The 18,179-nt window shown below is 42.3% G+C and overlaps 1 protein-coding gene across 1 annotated transcript in view; it reads right to left on the reverse strand.

The window, feature by feature from the left end:
* Nucleotides 1–327: 327 nt before the first annotated feature.
* Nucleotides 328–18,179, reverse strand: part of PKDCC (protein kinase domain containing, cytoplasmic) — a 35,875-nt gene continuing 18,023 nt past the window's right edge. The window contains exons 3-7 of the mRNA XM_030269035.4: nt 17,664–17,935; nt 13,806–13,885; nt 12,859–12,966; nt 3,125–3,298; nt 328–1,585 (exon numbers count right to left, since the gene is read on the reverse strand). Of these exons, the coding sequence (XP_030124895.3) occupies nt 1,500–1,585; nt 3,125–3,298; nt 12,859–12,966; nt 13,806–13,885; nt 17,664–17,935 (720 nt within the window). The 3' untranslated portion in view covers nt 328–1,499. The remainder of the gene's footprint in view (nt 1,586–3,124; nt 3,299–12,858; nt 12,967–13,805; nt 13,886–17,663; nt 17,936–18,179) is intronic.

An 18,179-nucleotide genomic window follows, 5' to 3' on the forward strand; every position in this document is an offset into this window, starting at 1 on the left:
TTCCCTTCTGGCCCAACCAGCAATTTCATCACGTCCTGCTCTCACCATTGCTCCTTCCAGTTGCTAAAAGGCTGATACCAGCCCAAGGCAAAGCACAGAGCAGCAAAAGCTGCTTAAGCACTGCCTGCTAACCATGGCTCACTCACTTTGTGACAGGCACCACACAAGCAAAGCCACCAAGTACTCCAGACACCAACAGACCCTTCCCTGGGAGACACTGGAACAACCTCAGTCCTTTCTATATCAAGTCCTTTCATATCCCAAGTTTAAGTTTACATACAATACACTGAATTGAGGCATTTATTTGAAACATAAACACACAAAAACAAAGAATAAAAGAAATTTTATTTATCTTTTTTTTTTTTTACAAAAATAAACATTTTGAGAAACAAAAGCACATTTTTTCCTGACTGTACAAACTACAAAACAGTATGACATTGGTCACCTTAGCATTTACTTCATTGCTTTCACTGAAAGCAAATTCTCTAGACACACCCTGCCTTTAAGATGCATTTTATATAGAATTAAGGCTAGCATTCATTTGACATCATTAAGGTAATTTACTTCATTCACTCTATGAATCAGCAAGCCATGCCTTAGAAAACCAAGGACCTGATTATAAAAGGTATGAATAATTGCAAGATAGTCATTAAATTAATACTGTTCAACCAGCTGGACTGCTTTGCCAGTCTGTCAAAGATGTGGCTTCCTGAACAATTCAAACTGATTCAACAAAAGTCTTAAGCACAGGCTTAATTGTAAGCATATGCTCAGGCCTATCCAGCAAAGCACTCGGCACTTGGGTAAGTCCCTGCCCTTTCAGTGGGACTATTCATATGCTTATGTGATTTGCTAGATCCACAAAATGGCTCTTTCAAATTAAAAATGAAACTTTATGATAACATTGGAAGCAAAAATGAAAATTAGTTGCAGTCTTGCAATTCTAAACATAAGCAATTCCTTCCGTTAGACAAATGTGCCGGCATTGCATGTTCCATAGCTTGAACACAAATGCTGATTGTCCTCAGCAACGTTTGCTATTCAGCAGACAAACTGATACGCTTCAGTTCCTCTGTTGTGATTGTACGTGCCCAAATAAATACCAGTGTGGAGGATACAGGCTTCCCAGAGAAATGATCAGCTTTCATCCCTGGACACACATGTATAGGTCAGAAATGTTATGCTAACCTTGCTTAGAAGAGCCAGAGCTGCCAGCTGATTTATAACCAAAATTATACTCTAACAGTGTATCATCTCTTGTACTTTGCTTTGGGTTGTTTTGCTTTGTTTTTAAATCACATTTTCAAAATCTTGTTTTATTGCACATTCATCCTGGTCATGCAGGTTATTTCTTTAAAGTTTCCTTTAGCACTCTATAGATTAGAATGAGTAATAGTGCAATTATTCTCCAGCCACAGCCACCTTCTACCTAACAGCTGCCTATATTTACACACAAACAGCTCTTATCACTCACGAGTCAGACTGAGCCACTTTAGGTGTCAGTCTGTCACCTTCACATACGTTATCTTGTCAGGATCAGGCACAATATGATTTGAGGCCATCTTGAAGAAGACAAGCTGTCGACCTGCATTGAATAGGAAAGAGGGGGAAGGAGAAAATATTTAGAAGTGATGAGCAAAAGGTTGCCTACCTTAAAATGCTGACATTGCATATGCTACTTCAATATATGCATTCTTCAGGCCATGCAAGACTGAACTCTCTCTTAACTTCAGCTGGTATAAACCTGAACTGTTTTTGTCTAAAATGACACCAAAGTTCCCCTGGTTTCAATATCTTTACTCTTACCTAATTATGGTTAAGATACAGCTGTGTACAGCTAGCATAGTAAATGAAAGAAAGGTCTGAAGACTTTCATAAAAGCTCTATGTGGTCTTTAAAAAAGTATTTTGAGACCCCCACTGATAAAAACAGGCTTGGGTTCGGGGCTTAAATGAAGGACATTTGTTTGATTGTACAGAAACAGAATCATACTTGCACGCTTGATCTTTACAAAACTGATCAGTGCAATGTGTATTAAACATGACTTTCTCTGAAACAGCTCTTTCTGATCACTTTGTAACTCTGGGCTTTAAACAAGCTGGAACAAGGTTTCTAGTCCTCAGATAAAAAGCAGCAGCAAGTGACAAGAGCCTGGGTAGCATAAGGCACCTGCTGCATGTATATCCAAGGCCAGTGGGGGCTGAATTTGGCAAGGTTTCTTTGTTTGGTCTCTGTGGGAGCCACAGCACAGCTCTTCTATCTCCCCACACTCACTGACCTGGCACCTTATTCACATTCCTTCCTCCCAACAAGCTCCTGCTGCTCCACAGACCTGCAAAATCCCTGCCTTTCCTTGCAGCACAGAGATACACTCCATATCTGCTGTACTTCTGCCTTCCCTCTCTAAACTTAAGAAAATCAAATGCTATTTGCTCCCAGCCTGCCTCTCTAGGGGGCTCCCATAACACCATTTTCTTTAAAAGTATTACATGGCAAACGGGATGCCTTTAACTACTGAGCAAATTTCCGAGCTGCAGGTTTCAGGGACTCAAAACGCTCATACCTCAGGAATGGTATGGCAAAGGGAATGACAAATAAGACTACAAATATTGCTGTTAAGTCCCATTTGCTTTTAATATTGTAACCTGAGATAGAAGCTGCTCTAAACTTCCTATGTTCCAGAATAAATACTTTTTTAGTATAACAATTAACTTCAATATTCCAACTACAGATGGCCTGACATGATGACCTAGTAGTCACTGGTTAGCCATAGACAAGGTTAACAGGAATTAGATTTTTCTTGGTTCCATGGAAGTGCTTGTTCACACCTCCCAGAAGCACAAAAATGCTAAAAAATAACATTTCAGATCCTGTGGTTTGGTAACCTGGGATCCACGTGCTTAGCCCTCTAGTGCCAGCTCCTGTGAGCCTGTCTGTAGTTTCTGCTCTCCTGACAGCTGGCAAAAAAGAAGCTGCCTCAGATGAACATTCAGAAACTACCTCACTCCTAGATGCTGCTCCTGGCTCCCACAGCCCAGCACAATACACTCCTCGAGCTGTATTAAAACACTTAGAGCAGCCAGAATAGGTGACCCAGTTCTGCTCCACAACATCCAGGACCTACCTGTCCAAGTCGTCTGATTAGTCAGAACAAAAGCTTTGCACTGGGAGTAGCTGTCACAGATCTCAATGGCTTCGTTGACATCAAACACGGAGAGGAGGCAGCCCTTGTGATGGTAGGATGGCCAGCATCTGTAGTTCTCATCAGGAATAAAGGCTTCAGGCACACGTCTGTACTCTGCAAATAGGAGCAAAGCAGTGGTTGGAAAGCTCCAGTAAACTGGTTGTTTTTAACAGGGAAGGTTTATTAGAACAGCTTAGGAGCAGGATATATGATGGAAAAGCTGACGGTTTAGACTGTACCAGCTCTGGTTTACTCCCAAACGTGTTTATAGCTCTGCACTTTCCTTTCCTTTTCCTTTCCTCCTTTCTTCTTCACACCTTTTTCTCCAGAAAGCATCTGTAAATAAACAGTCTGTGCACAAAACCCCTTCCCCTTCCCCACTGCGGAGGCGAGGCTTTGGTTTTATTAGGAGTTTTACAGGAAGAATGCCCCATTGAATAAACAGCATCCACTTGAATGAACTGCCTCACTGTCCTACTTCTCAACAGTGAGCAGGATTGTCGGGGTGAGACCTGACCAGGCGTTCCCAGCCCTCCCTCTCCCTCAGAAGAGCATGCTATTTTTCTCTGGCTCCTTTAGAGAAGGAAGAAAAGACAGGCTTTTAATTAAGCAAACTTTTTTTGCTTGCTCAGATTAGGACAAAAGAGGAGTCGCTTGATGGGCCTCTGAAGAGAAGGGAGGGGGGAAAGTAGCGGGAGCATGTCAGCGTGGTCCTCGCCCAGCGCCTCCGCTGCCCCACCGAGTGCTCCTCTCCCTTGGCTGCCGTTCAGTCTCACTTGCCTTTATGAGCTGCCTCTTGTTCTCTGTTCACAGCTCCTCTCACTTTCCCAGCCACTAACAGGCCTTTCTCTAATGAATGCATCAGCAAATTCAACTGATCATTTATAAACATTTCTGTTTAGCCTCCAGACGCACAAATTAGTGGTTCCCTCCTGTCTCTCCTCCCCACGTCCTATTCAAAAAACTAAATACATTCTATATTTCTTCTAATTGTATCTATTATGGAAACCAGAGCTGCCTGCCCTGACTCACAGTCTATTCTTGAGTCACTTTGGTTCAGGCATTTTCTGCCTGCTCTGCTGATTCAGCCTGCTAATATTTCATACAGCACATTGTATGAACACCACTGAGTGAAAGGCAAGTGTGTCTGCTACTCCAAACTGTCAATATTTCAACTGGGAAAAGAAGTGCACATTCATGAGTGCTCATTCTCACCACACAGTCTGAAATAGTTGGAAACAAATGTAGTAAATACATTCTATTTTAGGCCCTAGCTCATGTAAAGTATCATAAGAAACATTCCCAAACAAGAAGCAAAATCAGAGCTGATCATGTCCCAGTTAAATCAAAAGCAAAAAAATTTTCTTAATTCAGGAGATGCAGATTCATGCACAAGAAAAAAAATTCAAAATGTAGTTCCACATTATGACTGATCATTTCTTCATCCAAAATATTTATGCATTTCTTCTGAAGAGAAGTCAGAGCATAAATCAAACTGTTGGCTAGATAAAAGTCTCTTTTTTCCCAGTTTCTGTATCAACTGTAGTGTAACAATAATTGAATGCAACAGAATATTCTCTTATCTTCACATGGAACTGCAGACTATTGATTTGTACCTCACAGCCTAGGACAGTAAAATAATGTGCACAAATTAAAAGCAAAAAAAAAAAAAAAAATCAGTTCCTTGTCATCAGCATCGTGTGTAACCATTTGTATCAGCCCACATGCAGTGTTGATTAGATATAAAATGTGATTATCCACAGCTCCTCTTTGCACACCACAGAACAGCCACCTCACACTGCACTGTGCCAAGCCCCATGCCACAGGGAGCATTCACAGAAGGATGGTTCTTGCTGTGGCAGCAGGAGATGAAGCACCTGCCTGATTCTCCATGTCAGCAGGGAGCATGTCCCAGCCCTTCTCCAGGGCACATCTAAGTCTGACAGGCTTCCCACTGGGGCTGGGAGGAAGCTGTAGCATCCCTCAGCACACCATCGCAGCACTAAGACCAGCCCTACATCACATCATGTGTTTTTCTTCACACAAGGGAGAAAGCCCACCTTGAGGAGCCTTATTTAATATTTAAAATATTTAAACTCCTCTGAGCACAGATATGCTTCTTAATAGGCCTAATGCCTATTAACAGCCTAAGGCCCTTCTCCTCAGCACTGCTCCCAGTACAGCTCTCAGGGGTTAGGCTCTCAGCTGGCATACAAAGACCTCAAAAGAACAGCAGTGATTCCGAGGGAGGAGATAAAGTTCTCCCTTTCCATTGCCTTTTTCAAGGTGACCAAGCCTGGTAAATCATCTGGACAGCTCAGACACATTAATCAATGGAGTTGAGCCAGCAGTAACTGCAATGGCAAGGCCCTGGTTTGAATCTGCAAGCGAGGATGGAAAAAGCCATGCAAGGGTAGTGTCAACATGCAGCAGAACCCTGTGGCTGTCCCTTCTCGCTGCTCCCTGACAGTTCTGACGTGAGGGAAAGCCACAACCATCTCCAGTGGCTCATGGGAACAGGTAACAGGCACATGGCAGCATAACACAAATGCAAAGAGCATTTTCTTTGGCTGTGAGATCACCAAGCAGCACACAGGTGGAAACATTGCCACTGGAATCTGAGGGAAGGCACACTGTCACACGGGCTCCACCAGGGCAGTTTCTGGCAGGAGCCACTGGATACCTGCAATCTGGGGACTGCTGCCCACAGGGAGGGGAGCAAGCAGTGAGGGGAAAAGCAGGAGCAGCCCCTGTGGCTGGCATGGCAAACAGCCAGGGAATGCCTTCCCTTAGGAGCATCCCAATGGGAAGGCAGCCACAAGGAGTGGAGGGCAGGACACCTGATGGCCCTGCACCCGGTTTCCTGCTCCCACACCAGCCATGCACTTCTGCTTGCCCTGGGAAGCTAACATGGGACCTCCTCTTAAATTATTACAGTCAGAACTGATCAGAAACTCACTGCAACACCAAGTGATGGTCTAAGCAAACTGCACTTCTCTTCAAAACCCACTCCATCTCCAGCAGAGCTGGCAAGGCAGCTGCCTTGCCCATTTGCATGGTAAAGGAGAGTATCCGTGGAATCTCTTACTTGCATCTTGTTGATTTAGGGAGCTTACCCTTTAGCCCTTCTTTGTATGAGTTGTGAAGAAATGCACTCCTCTCACATGAACTAGAAGGACCCTCCTGAAGGATGCTTCTCCACTGACATGTGTCCCAGCAATGACATTAGGTCCAGCCCTCAGCAGAGGTGGGCTTCCCCTACACCTTTAGATTGGACACCACAGTGCAGCTACTCAATTAAGCAGTACTCCAATAGTTTAAAGACGGCTCCAGCTCAAGTTTTTGTCCTACCCAGACCTGGAACTTGCTTAAATGGAGTCCTTGGAATTTGAAGGCTCACAGCAGTAAATCACATCATAAAAAGGTCAAAGTTCTGGTCAATTTCCAGACTAATGGTGTTTAAAACCAATAAATGCTTGCCTAATACTATAAATGCAGCCATAAATTTACACTTTTGTGTACATATACATAGCTTGACAGAGAGTACATAAAGTCTATCAAGGTAATGGAAGGGAATAGATCAGAGAAATGCACGGCATTCCTACTGGTATCAGCAGAAAAAGAATCCTTTCCTCCATCTACTAATTTTGTGAGGATTGAAGCAACTAAATGCAGTGCAGTAAGCCTGATCTTGATGTCACTTACAATAGGTTTACTCCAGAGTTTAACACAGGGGAGGTAATACAAGAGCTCACAGTTACACAGATTCTACACCAAAGCATTTTTTAGTGTAAACATTTTGGGTCTTTGAGATACTTTGCTATGCTGAAGCCAGGCAATCCTAAAAAGTTTTGTTTTGTGATAGCTTTTATAGTTTTAAATATTTTTACACGATTGTTCTGATCAATCAAAACATGCTGCTTTGTTCAGGCCAAAATCTCAGAAGTTTCTTACCATGTTAGTCACATTCCCATGATGGGCCACACTGATCCTCAAACCAAGATCACTTGTTGTGACAAGTAAGAGAAGCATCTTTAAAAGCAATCTGCAGCATCACTGACCAGTGCAAGAGCTATTAAAAAAAGCCAATGCTTTAAATTCTTATTCTATTTTTTTCTATCAAAAACCACCTGCATTGTCCCAAAGCTGACTACAATCTATAAACATACTCATTTTCACTGTACTAGACTGAATCATGTAGAGTTCCACAAGTATATAATAAACTATGTGAAACCGCCTGTGGTTTCCCCCTTTTAGCCTGTCTGAATCACCCTAAATCTGACTTTAATCAGTCCTAATGACCGTTCATTTCAGCCACAGCAGCCAGACTGCATTTTTACTACCAACTACAGCTACTTGTTGGAGATTTGCCCAGTTCTCTTATCACCTGCCAATACACTGTGTGTCAATGACAGAGACACAACCACGTTCATCCTTGAGAGAAAAGTCGTGTTGCTCCTTTTTCTCCCTCCTTTTTCCCTCCAGCCACAAGAGGAACACCGGCAGTCGACTCTGGACTTGCTTTTAATTGCTTTGCTCACAAGTAAGCAGAAAGAGTCTGATCTTGCCAATATCAGCTAAAAAATGGTATTGAGCAGTTTTGCTCTACAAACAGTCCCTTCCGATTCCCGGGAGCTCTTGGAGAACAGTATTGAATCCAAAATAGACAATAATATGCTGATGTTTTTAGTATGCTTCGTTTTATGCTGAACTTTTCCTCATGTTCCAATACCTCACATTTACACATGCTTCTGACAACAGCCCCCTCGAAGCACCCTGCACGGTTTGCTACAGAGAGCGACTTTTTGGTATTTCTGAGGAAGCGAGGGGGCAGGCCTGTCCCACGGGCTCTGCTTTCAATCAGGCTGACGCATCCCAACTGTTTGGAAAGCCAGGCTGGCCTGGCAGGACACGGCAAAGCCGTCAGACAGCAGATCGCCCTGCTCCTCTGGGAGCGTTTTGGTTTGCTGTGCGCGGGAAAAGCCGCGCCGCTCTGTGTGCGCTTCCCTTGCGCTGGCAGCGGAGCCGTATTTAAATCACTATGCAAGCTGTCACCAAAACGCAAATAAATAACGGAACGACACGTTCCCTTACATTTTATTCCTGTTAACATGACACAGCTGGAGCATTCTTCCTGCCTCGTGCCCCACATCCTGGGGAGCTGTTCCATACCCACAGCCACCTCTGTGGTACACACCAATCCACCAAAGGCAACAGGCCCAAAATGTCCTACAGAGGCTTAAACATTGCACGTGGTCCATTCGATCTAAAAACAAGGATGCTGATGATGGACAAGCCAGAAGCTGCCTAGGGTCACGTGTTGGGGCATTTAAGCTTGAAGACAGATGCCCACAGGATTTATAAAAGACACTCGGCGACTTCTTTAGTGTTCTGGAAGGGAACTGAGGACCTCAGCAGAAAGTATTACGCTGTGCACTGCCAAGTTGGACAGGCAGAACACATTACTCAGGGAACAGGGTAAATGGTTTGCACGGTGGTAGAGATACAAGTGAGCAACAATCAACTGGTTGTGGTCCCTGCAGAGACCCACTGAACTGCCAGCATCACATGGGTGCAAAGGAACCTGCTCCTGTGTTCTGTGTGCTGGGATTGCCTGGCTCCTGATGTGAGAGCTCTCCCAGCAAGGCAAGGTGCAAAGGGAGACTTTCTGCCCTGTGCACCTTTCCCCCTCAGGGCTCTGGGAAAGGGACACCAAAAGCACATGTATAAAGATAATATTAAAAAAAAATACAAAGCTGATAGAATTTATTATAATATATTTTGATAGAGTAGGAATCTGGGCTGCAGTTTGTTCCTGATTTCAATAATTCTTGGGTAGACTTACAAATTCCTAAGCAGGTTGCTATAGTGACCCTGCAGAATATTTTTTTCAAAACACTGTTGTACTGTAAATATTTACATACAGCATAATCCTGCCAAATTGTCTTGAGACAAAGGAAAACACAACATGCCTTTGCTTTATGTCCAGCCTTCCAGCTTTTTTAGCTTTGAGAATGTGCTTTCAGCTAACAACGGCAGCTAATTACAGCTTTCTGTGGGCTTGCACACCCCCAGACCTAATAATGGGTCATTTATTAGCTTTAATGAATAACAAAACTATCCGATTTATGAGTGTTAGCTGATTTCACGCATTTCTGAGTAAATTCTGAGTTAACTGAAGGGCTGGGGCTTAGCTCAAGGGCCAGATACTTGGTACAAATCACTGCCACTTGACTGAAGTAATAAAATCCTTGATACTGGGGCATGACTTTACTGATGAACATCAGTAATTTTTTTATAGTCTCCTTAATCTGGATAATTAATGGAATTATTTAATCATTTTTAGATAACATATGTCAGAAGAAATACATGGTTCCTGTTTTAATTCACATTCTTCTGGATTCCAGCAGGAGAGGCCGACAGCCAATGGAATATAAAAGCATTTGTTCCTGGTGTTGTTTTAAATGCTGCAATGCTCCCATATCAACATGAACAGCAGTGTGATTTATGATTGCAGAACACATACACAGCTATCAAATGTCTCCCACGCCTCTACTCTAGGATACTAAACCAAAGTCCAGAGCATAATATAATTTACAGCACTATAAAATCTTTACAACTGAAGCACAGTGAAAGCTTAATATCCAAGACCTTCTGTAATATGACTATGTCATCTTGTTAAACTTTATTTATGGGAACACGAGGGCTGACAAGAACTTTCTTGGTGCCACTTCCCTGCTGCTTATCAATATCACCTTTCTCACTTTGTAGTGCTCATAGGAGGAGGTCTTCCTTTCAAAAACATAAGTTCACGTAGATAACACACTGTTTCCTCAAGGTTAATGTTTTAGTTATGGCCTTACATGACATGACCAAGATCATGATCTTGTCTTTTCTACTATGAATTTACAACGGTCTATCCAAGATAATGCCTAATTCCAAGCATTTAAGACCTAAGACAAATTCTGAAGCTTCTGTAGTTTCTTTTCAAAACCTGAATCTTCTGTACTTTCTTTTCAAAACCAAACCAAACCAAAACCTCACAATTTTTGGATCTGAATTCTCCTCCTGTTCTTTTAGGATTTCAAAATAGGTCGTGCACCCGAAAGGCCTTATTTCATCACTAACCCTTTAGATGCAAGGAGATTGGCATCACAAATTCCCGTAATTTCTACTATTTGTGAGAGCAAAAGTCCTGGAAGTGAGTCACCTTGTGAGAGTTTTATCATCTGGAGCAAAATGGATGCAAACTTGTGTCTCCCCCATCTTGGCACCCATTGGGGTATTCATGCAAAGCTCATTAACTCCAATCTGGCCTGAGAACCAAATGATCTCCTTTAATTTTATCTTAACTTGGCACTGGGCTGAAAAACACCCTTCTTGAACTTTGTCTATGCTGCAGAGCAACACAGAAAACATTTTATAAAATCATGCAGTCTTAAAAATATTTTCTGTCTAAAAAAAAACAAAGCAGGATCTCAACCTACAGCTTGGGAAAATATCCCAGTTGTTCCTTTCCATCCCTGTCTACCTCTCTACCAAGATCTATACAAAATACTCCATCTGCTCAGCTGTTCAACCTTGGTTTCAGGGTGAGGATGCAATCTCAGCTGGGAGCATCCTACCAGTAAAAGAGGCTGATTCCCTGGACACTGCTCCCTTCCAGGACACTTGTCATCCTCTCCTGCAACTCCACTGTACCACAGGAGAATTCCTCATTCCATGATCTCAGAATAAATTCTAATTAATAATTTCTAATTCCATGATCTCTGGATGGAAAATTTAAAAAATTAATTCCAACACAGTATTAGTATCAGATATCAGTCAAAAATCAGTTGAGGAAAGATTATGGTTGGAATTAAAATTATAAAAGTGGGTATATAGGCACATTTTAGCCCTCATGATATGACTTCTTCATATTTTTCTGGCAAGGAAAGGAAGTCTTAAAATAGAAATAGATTACAACACCTTTTCTGTTTGGTTAAAGTGGCCTTAGAACAAACTAGAAACAGGTCTGCACATCTTAAAGGCATGGCAGCTAAGTCCCAGACTCTAAACTAAGTAAGATACCCAATTCCTCAGGCCTGTGCCTGGTTGAGAACATTTTCCTATCAATGAATTCAATATTACACTCACAGTATTTAAGGTACATTATCCAATATGTTGCACTAAGCATCTACAGATTTTCAACATCTTTGGTCACACTGTGAAGTGCCTAAGTCCATTAGCAGTGTCCTACAAATAAAACAGGCTCTTTGCAGAGCAGGGCATTACTAACCATGGACATGGGGGTAGTGGATTCTGTGTTACGTTATCCAGGACTCTACAGAATTAAAGGAACACAAAAATGTGTAATTATTACAGTAGTTAAATATACACAGAGCTCCGCTTCGTTTCCGTGGAAACTTGCACTGATACATTGACTACTGCTGTCCAAAGCTTCTCTCCTTGTGAGTTTTTATAAACATGACAGATCTCTAAAACACAAAAAACTTCACCTCATCGTAATATATTAGTTAGAGCTGGGATCAACCAGCATCACAGAACAAAGTCAGCTCTCCTGGCACTTCTTCAACAAAGGACATGTTTGTACTATTGATTGTACTGCTGAAAATAATTTTGCTGTGTTGACAGGTGTCACTCAGCACAGATGTGATGAAAAGCTGAAAATTAGAAAGTTAAATGAACACCTGCAACAATTTTCCTGCCAATTTTACAACAAAATAAATATTGAATTATTCTGATAAGTGGGTCAAATTCATCCCTGGTATCATGGCCCTTTGAGGTTAACAGAGCCACAACCAGAATGAATTTGGCTCCTGTGTCTCTTTCACTGAGCAAATGCTTCACTGAACTTTTGAAACCCCCTGTGCCAACATTCATCTTCATTTAGAACCCATCTTTCCCTCTTTACTGAGCTTTTGCAGCAAAGCCATAATTTTCCTATCAACTTGCAGTCAATTATGTTGACAGTTTGACATGAACATTGTACATACACAAAAATAATTTGCAAAACAGCTTTTACAATTGTTGGGCTTAACAGTCATTTCCAGCACACATAATATTCTTTGACATGTACAATTCCACAGCTATCCTTCTACGAAGAGCATGCACCACTTCGTACCACAGTTTGAATAGCATACAGTGATATTATGAAAAAGATACTGTTATTTAGCCTTGTTTTCATCCTATTAATTTTTTTCTATTTTTTCATTCTATTGCTAGCAGAAGATGAGGGACACACTATTTTTCCCTTGCAAAGGAAGTAAAAATTTTAGTCTTTCAATCTATAAACATTTATATTACAAGAAATTTGTTTCAAGTCCCAGGAAACCCATGGGGCATTGCAGCCTCATGCCTGGATGCTCTCCAATATATGTTCAGGCAGGTTCTGGTACTACAACAGCAGTGTGTGGATGTGATGAAACAGGTTTTCCATAAATCTGTCATGGAGAACTCACTTTGGATTTCCTTATTCCCATTACAGCCTGCTCACACGTATGGATGACCAGCTACATCACACAGTGATGAGTTACAGGAGGCTCCCAGGAAGCAAAAAGCAGATAAAATATTGCATGATTTCAATGACCACTGATTTCTGCACATTAGCCCTTGCAAACCCCACAACAATGACAAAAACCTCATATTATAAGTTTCAAGAAAGATGACTTTACCAGCTTTGGGCACCCGGGTTGTGTTCTGCAGGTACTCCCCACTCTTATACAGATTCAAAACTCTCTCCAGCTGAGCAGCTGTCTCATCTATTCCCCAGTGAAGTTCTCCTTTAAAAGCAGAGGAAAAGAATTACTTAGGTGAGGAGCAACCTGCACAGGACAAAACAAGGTTTAATTTGAATGAAGCCCTAAGCATGGAAGTCCCACGGCGCCCTGCTCCATGGCAGGGTGGTGATGTGGGCAGGAAATCTTTGAGCGCTCCAAGTCAGGTCTCACACCAGACACAGCCCAGCCATCCCAGAGGCTGACCCCCCCAGCTGTTAGCCCCAGGCCTGCAGGCACAAAGCACTGAGGAGAACTCCTCAGGAGATCAACATCAGCCAATACAGGGAACTCCAAAGCTTTGCTTGCTCATTAGCTTTAGCTCAGCATCATTTATTTTCCCTTCAGATGCACACTGGAGCAAGGCACTGAAAAACCCTCAAATCAGTGTCACAGGCAACTACTCTTGTCTCAAAGCCATTCCCTTGGTAATCAGTGAAGATCTATGGAAATGTCATTTGTGGCTCTGGCTGCTGAAGTATAAAACACCACTAGTATCACTGACAATGAGAAAGTATCCTGGGTTTTACCATTAAAATTTCCTTTTCCAGGGACAGAAGTTCTTCCAGACCCCACAAGAAATTGCATTCTGATGCAGTTCACCCCAGTGCTGAGGTGTAAGGATGACACAAATATCTCTGTGAAGCCTAGATAAAATCTAAAAATGGGATTTATCTGGTCTATGGGCCCATTCTTGCCTTCTTGGTATGGGAGCAATTTTAACCTGGATAGAAAAACCATCTAGTTCTATTGCAGTGAGCACAAAAGCAGCACCCTCCCCTCCCAACCATAATAGTTACACTAAAAAAGCAGCTACTTGGCATTACCACGTTTATTGTGATTACCTGTTGCATTGACTATCTTATCCAGCAATGGTCTTAGTGAGGATGGAGCACTGTGTGGAAGAAGATAGGTAAAAAAAAACCTGCAATAGAAAAGTAACCGATATTGACTTTTTTTTTTTTTTTTTTTTTTTTACAAGAGTTTACAAATATCTGGTAACTCCTGAACATCATAAGGAATAAAATTCCTATTACTTACATGCCACTGACCTATTCAGGAAATATAATGGCATTCTATACTCAAATAAATACATAGCTGAGACTATTCACACACAGCTGTCTGGCATACCTAACCACATTGCTACATACAAGGCTGCCTTGTACCTACGTGTAAATGTTCCATTAATACAGCAATTTGCTGTGAAGTCCCATGACTATTGGCAAAGCTGTCTGTGCTTCAACAAACTAAAAGGATGCCATCAACCCCGCAAATCTTGGGCTTGCTTTTTTTTCAAACCTTGAAAGTGCGTAAATTGGATTTCTGTTCATTTCTAATAAATGAAATTACTATTTTCTTTACTTCAGTTTTCTTAGACTTTCAAATTAAGTGCCAGGAGAAAGCCATCTTCTATTGTTTTAATGCTGCTGGAATACAGAATGTCCTCTCTGTTCCTATCATTTATCTGTAATCAAGATGCATTCATGTAGATATTCACCAATGGAGGTAGAATGACAGAATGGGAGAGGCTGGAAAGTACCACTGGAGGTCAGCTAGTCCAGCCTCCCTGCTCAAGCATGGCTCCCTAGAACAAGTTACTTAGGATTGCATCCTCATGGCTTTTAAATATCTACAGAAAAGGAGATTCCAAACTCCTTTTTAATGATTTTTATTACAAAAGAAAAAACAATATGCCATTACCATCCCTTGAAGTACATTTAATATTCATATTCCTCCTTCAGAGTTCTGCTACTCTGCCAATACTACTATATATTGCAACTAACTCAGTGTCACAGAAACCTAAGATGCAGATGGACAGGTCAGGATGTGACAATACAAACAGAACTACTGGTCATAAATATTAGCTAATGAAAAATACAGGAACACAACTGGGAAATTGCCCGGCTTCACATCTAACTTGCAAAGCAAAGTAAACAATTTTTCATATACAAAGACCACATTGTCAAATGGAAACCCCCAGGGACTCATGCTCAGGAGGGAGACTAGCAGATGCTTTACATAAACACAAATTAGAAAATCCAGTTACTGATACCAAAAATTGATCATAGAGGCAGGTATTATTGAGCTGACACTCTATTTACACAATAAATATTTCTTTGAGAATGTAACTCCCTTTTCCATCCCAAACAAAAATAATGTTTATGGTTTTCCCAAGTGGGATAATCCACTGGTAGGTTGTCCTGATGACGAATATGAAAAAGCCAATGTAAATACTTACAGAAATCTAAAGAGCAGCACAACATTTGTAACAAATAATTTGTCTGGTAAACTTTAGCTCATTGTTTTTGCTTAGAAATTATCCCTAAAGCAGAGTCCAACTGATTGTGAATAGTTCTTTGCAAAAATTCAGTAGCTGGCACTAAGTTTGCCCAATGCTGGCTGGAAGCAAGTCACGGAGGTTATTGTTTTTCCGTAGCTCCAGGGCTACAGAGACATGCGACTGTTCTACTGCAAACACCCACATGTCAAATCCTGACGTGTACAGACACTGCAGTCTGCACAACTTAATTGCAAGAACATTTGTTATTCATCGATTCCAGGGCCAGTGGTATCCCCTGTGATCTGCATAACACAGACTGTCAGATCATTTTATATTCATTCCTACAAATTGTTTCTTTTCGAGAACTATCTGATCTTCATTAAAGAATTCTCAATGATGGAGAGCTCATCTCAGCCATTGGTTAATAGTTCAAAATATGAATTAAGTTTACTTTCAAAACTGTCAGTGCTTTGAAAACTGTTGCTCCAAACACTTGGAGGAAAACACAGTGAGACACACTTGTGACAGGAGGTAACCATCTGAAAGTCAAGATGGGCCCGTTCTTGTAGAGGTTTCTTCCAAATGTTTTCTCTCCTTTAATTATTTACCTCATAAAGAAACTAGCAAGATAGGCTTAAGTATGCTTTCAAGGTTAGGGTGTGCTATGTTTTAAAATTACAAGGGTTTTATGCATTGTTTGACATGTTACTACTTTTGACTTCTATCTAACAGCTTCAGAGGGCAACCTCTAAGCCTACAGCAACAGAGTGCACCTATGAAAATAACAAATTTAGGTGAGGATTCCACCTTCTGAGACAAATGCATAGGGCTTGATGTAATGCCTTAGCACGGGTGGTCACAGCCTCCCACACCGTGAATCCACCGTTCAACAAAACCCCATGTCTTTATGGAATTAAGGCAAAGCAGGGGCTGAGAACACTGGGGCACTGTGCATGAAATACACACTTGAGAGCAGTTCAAAGGCAATACTAAAAACTCTATTAGAAAAAGACCACTTCCTTCAGTGTGACCAGCAACCTGCCACAAGCCCACCACACCACAGACATGTCCCCACTTATAACCGAGATGGATGGGCGCCTATTAAAGGCTTCTTACCCAAAACAGTAAAACTGTCTTAACCAAAAGCAAGCAAGCTAAGCAAGATCTTTAGGCCAAGCAAATGGAAATGGAAAATCTTGCAGGACACGCTAAATACTGTGCTGCACAACTGCAGATGGCTGTCATGTGGTGCAGCCCATTTCAGTGTGGTCAGCTAATGCAACACACATGCTGGTGAGCGCCCAGTGACCAAAGCAGAAGGCTCTCTTTGGAGCAGCCTCTCCTCGCTGTGGTCTGGAAGGCAGTGAATGGCACAGCACTTGAAAGGGAAGCCTAAGAAATGAGCACACCATTATGGCACAGCTCTGAGATCTCCTCCTCCTACCTGGATCAGCCAGGGCGGCCACCCATCCCAGCAGCGCCCATCAGACGGAGCAGCAATGGCACAGGATGAGCACAGCACTGAGCATCCCCTACTGGCTCCCTGGAAAGCAGTGACATGGCTCCCCCAGCATCCCACACAACCCTCCGGGGCTGTGATGGTTGATGGGGAGAGCCAAGACCACAAACACAAAGCCATCGCCCAGAAGGACCCAGCTGTAAATCTGGCCACAGCTTTAGAATCAAATTTGGAAGATTTACAATAGCTGAACGCTTCCTTCAGTGAGGCTAACGGGTCCAACATGGTCCATTACCCACATGTCCCGCACTGTGGCACAGCACTGGGAGTCAGTCCCACAGCACCTGCTCACACAGACCCAGGGCTGGGAGGGAAGGGTGAAAAGACCACCCTTGCTTTAAGAGGTTTGGGCTTAGACTCCAGAATGTCAGCAGCTGAGGATGGTCCCAGCAGCTCCAAGGACACACTGAGGCTGTTATCACCCTATCACAGCAGGCTCCAGCAAAGCAGGGAACACTGAGCCAGAGGGCAGTGGGTGAACTGAGCCCTAAGTCTCCTGCTGAATCCAGCCCTTTGTTCAGCTGGTGGTGCAAAACATGTGATGACCCCTCTTAACTCACACCAAAGAGCTGCTGGAATTGCCTCACCATAGAGCTTGTGGGCACCAAGCATCCAAAAGTGCTTATGCTTCACTCCTATGAAAATCTCTGCTTGAGTGAAGAATTCAGTGGGCTTCAACCAACACAGAATTAGACTGAGTGGTGAATCACACTCAGAGTATGCAAAATATTTCAAACGTTATAAATGCCATGTATTTTCACAAATGAAACAATTATTCATGGCTTCACTTACTCTTGGGCATTGGTTCTGAGACAGTATGTGCTCATTGATGTGAATAACAGTAAAGGATGCTGGAGCTCTAGGCCCACTCTTAATTCTACATGGCTTTATCTGATCACAGACCTGTAGGCATTGTAGAGATTCCTCTTTTCATTCATGCTCTGACACCGTCCCTCAACTGAGCAGGGCAGGGTGAAGTTTCTCGCAGGGAACTCCATGAAGCAGTCGCTGTTACTGGTGCAAGAGCTCTCCTCAACACTGGCATCATCCAGATCTGTCACCTTCAGCTCCCCATCCACGATCACAAACTGCCGAGGGCGAAAATCCAGTAATGTCACTGAGCCAAGAGGAGAGTGAGCCAAGTAATGCAGAAGCCGAACTAAGCTGAGACAAATCTGAAACACAAAAACATGGGTACCTCGCATTGTTTTCTCAGTGCAAAGTATACAACAAAACCACTTTAGCTGAAGATATGCTCATAAATTTATGACTTAATATAAGCATTATGGCTTACCCTCAAAACTAAATGTTGCAACCAAGGTATTTTTTCACAGGATTAGCATAGCTGACTGTAAAACCCTGAGAGACTTGAAACAAAAATAAGCTTCTTTACAAGTGCTTTCCCACACTATTCTTGAA

Source organism: Taeniopygia guttata, chromosome 3, assembly GCF_048771995.1.
Source record: "Taeniopygia guttata chromosome 3, bTaeGut7.mat, whole genome shotgun sequence".
NCBI lineage: Eukaryota > Metazoa > Chordata > Aves > Passeriformes > Estrildidae > Taeniopygia > Taeniopygia guttata.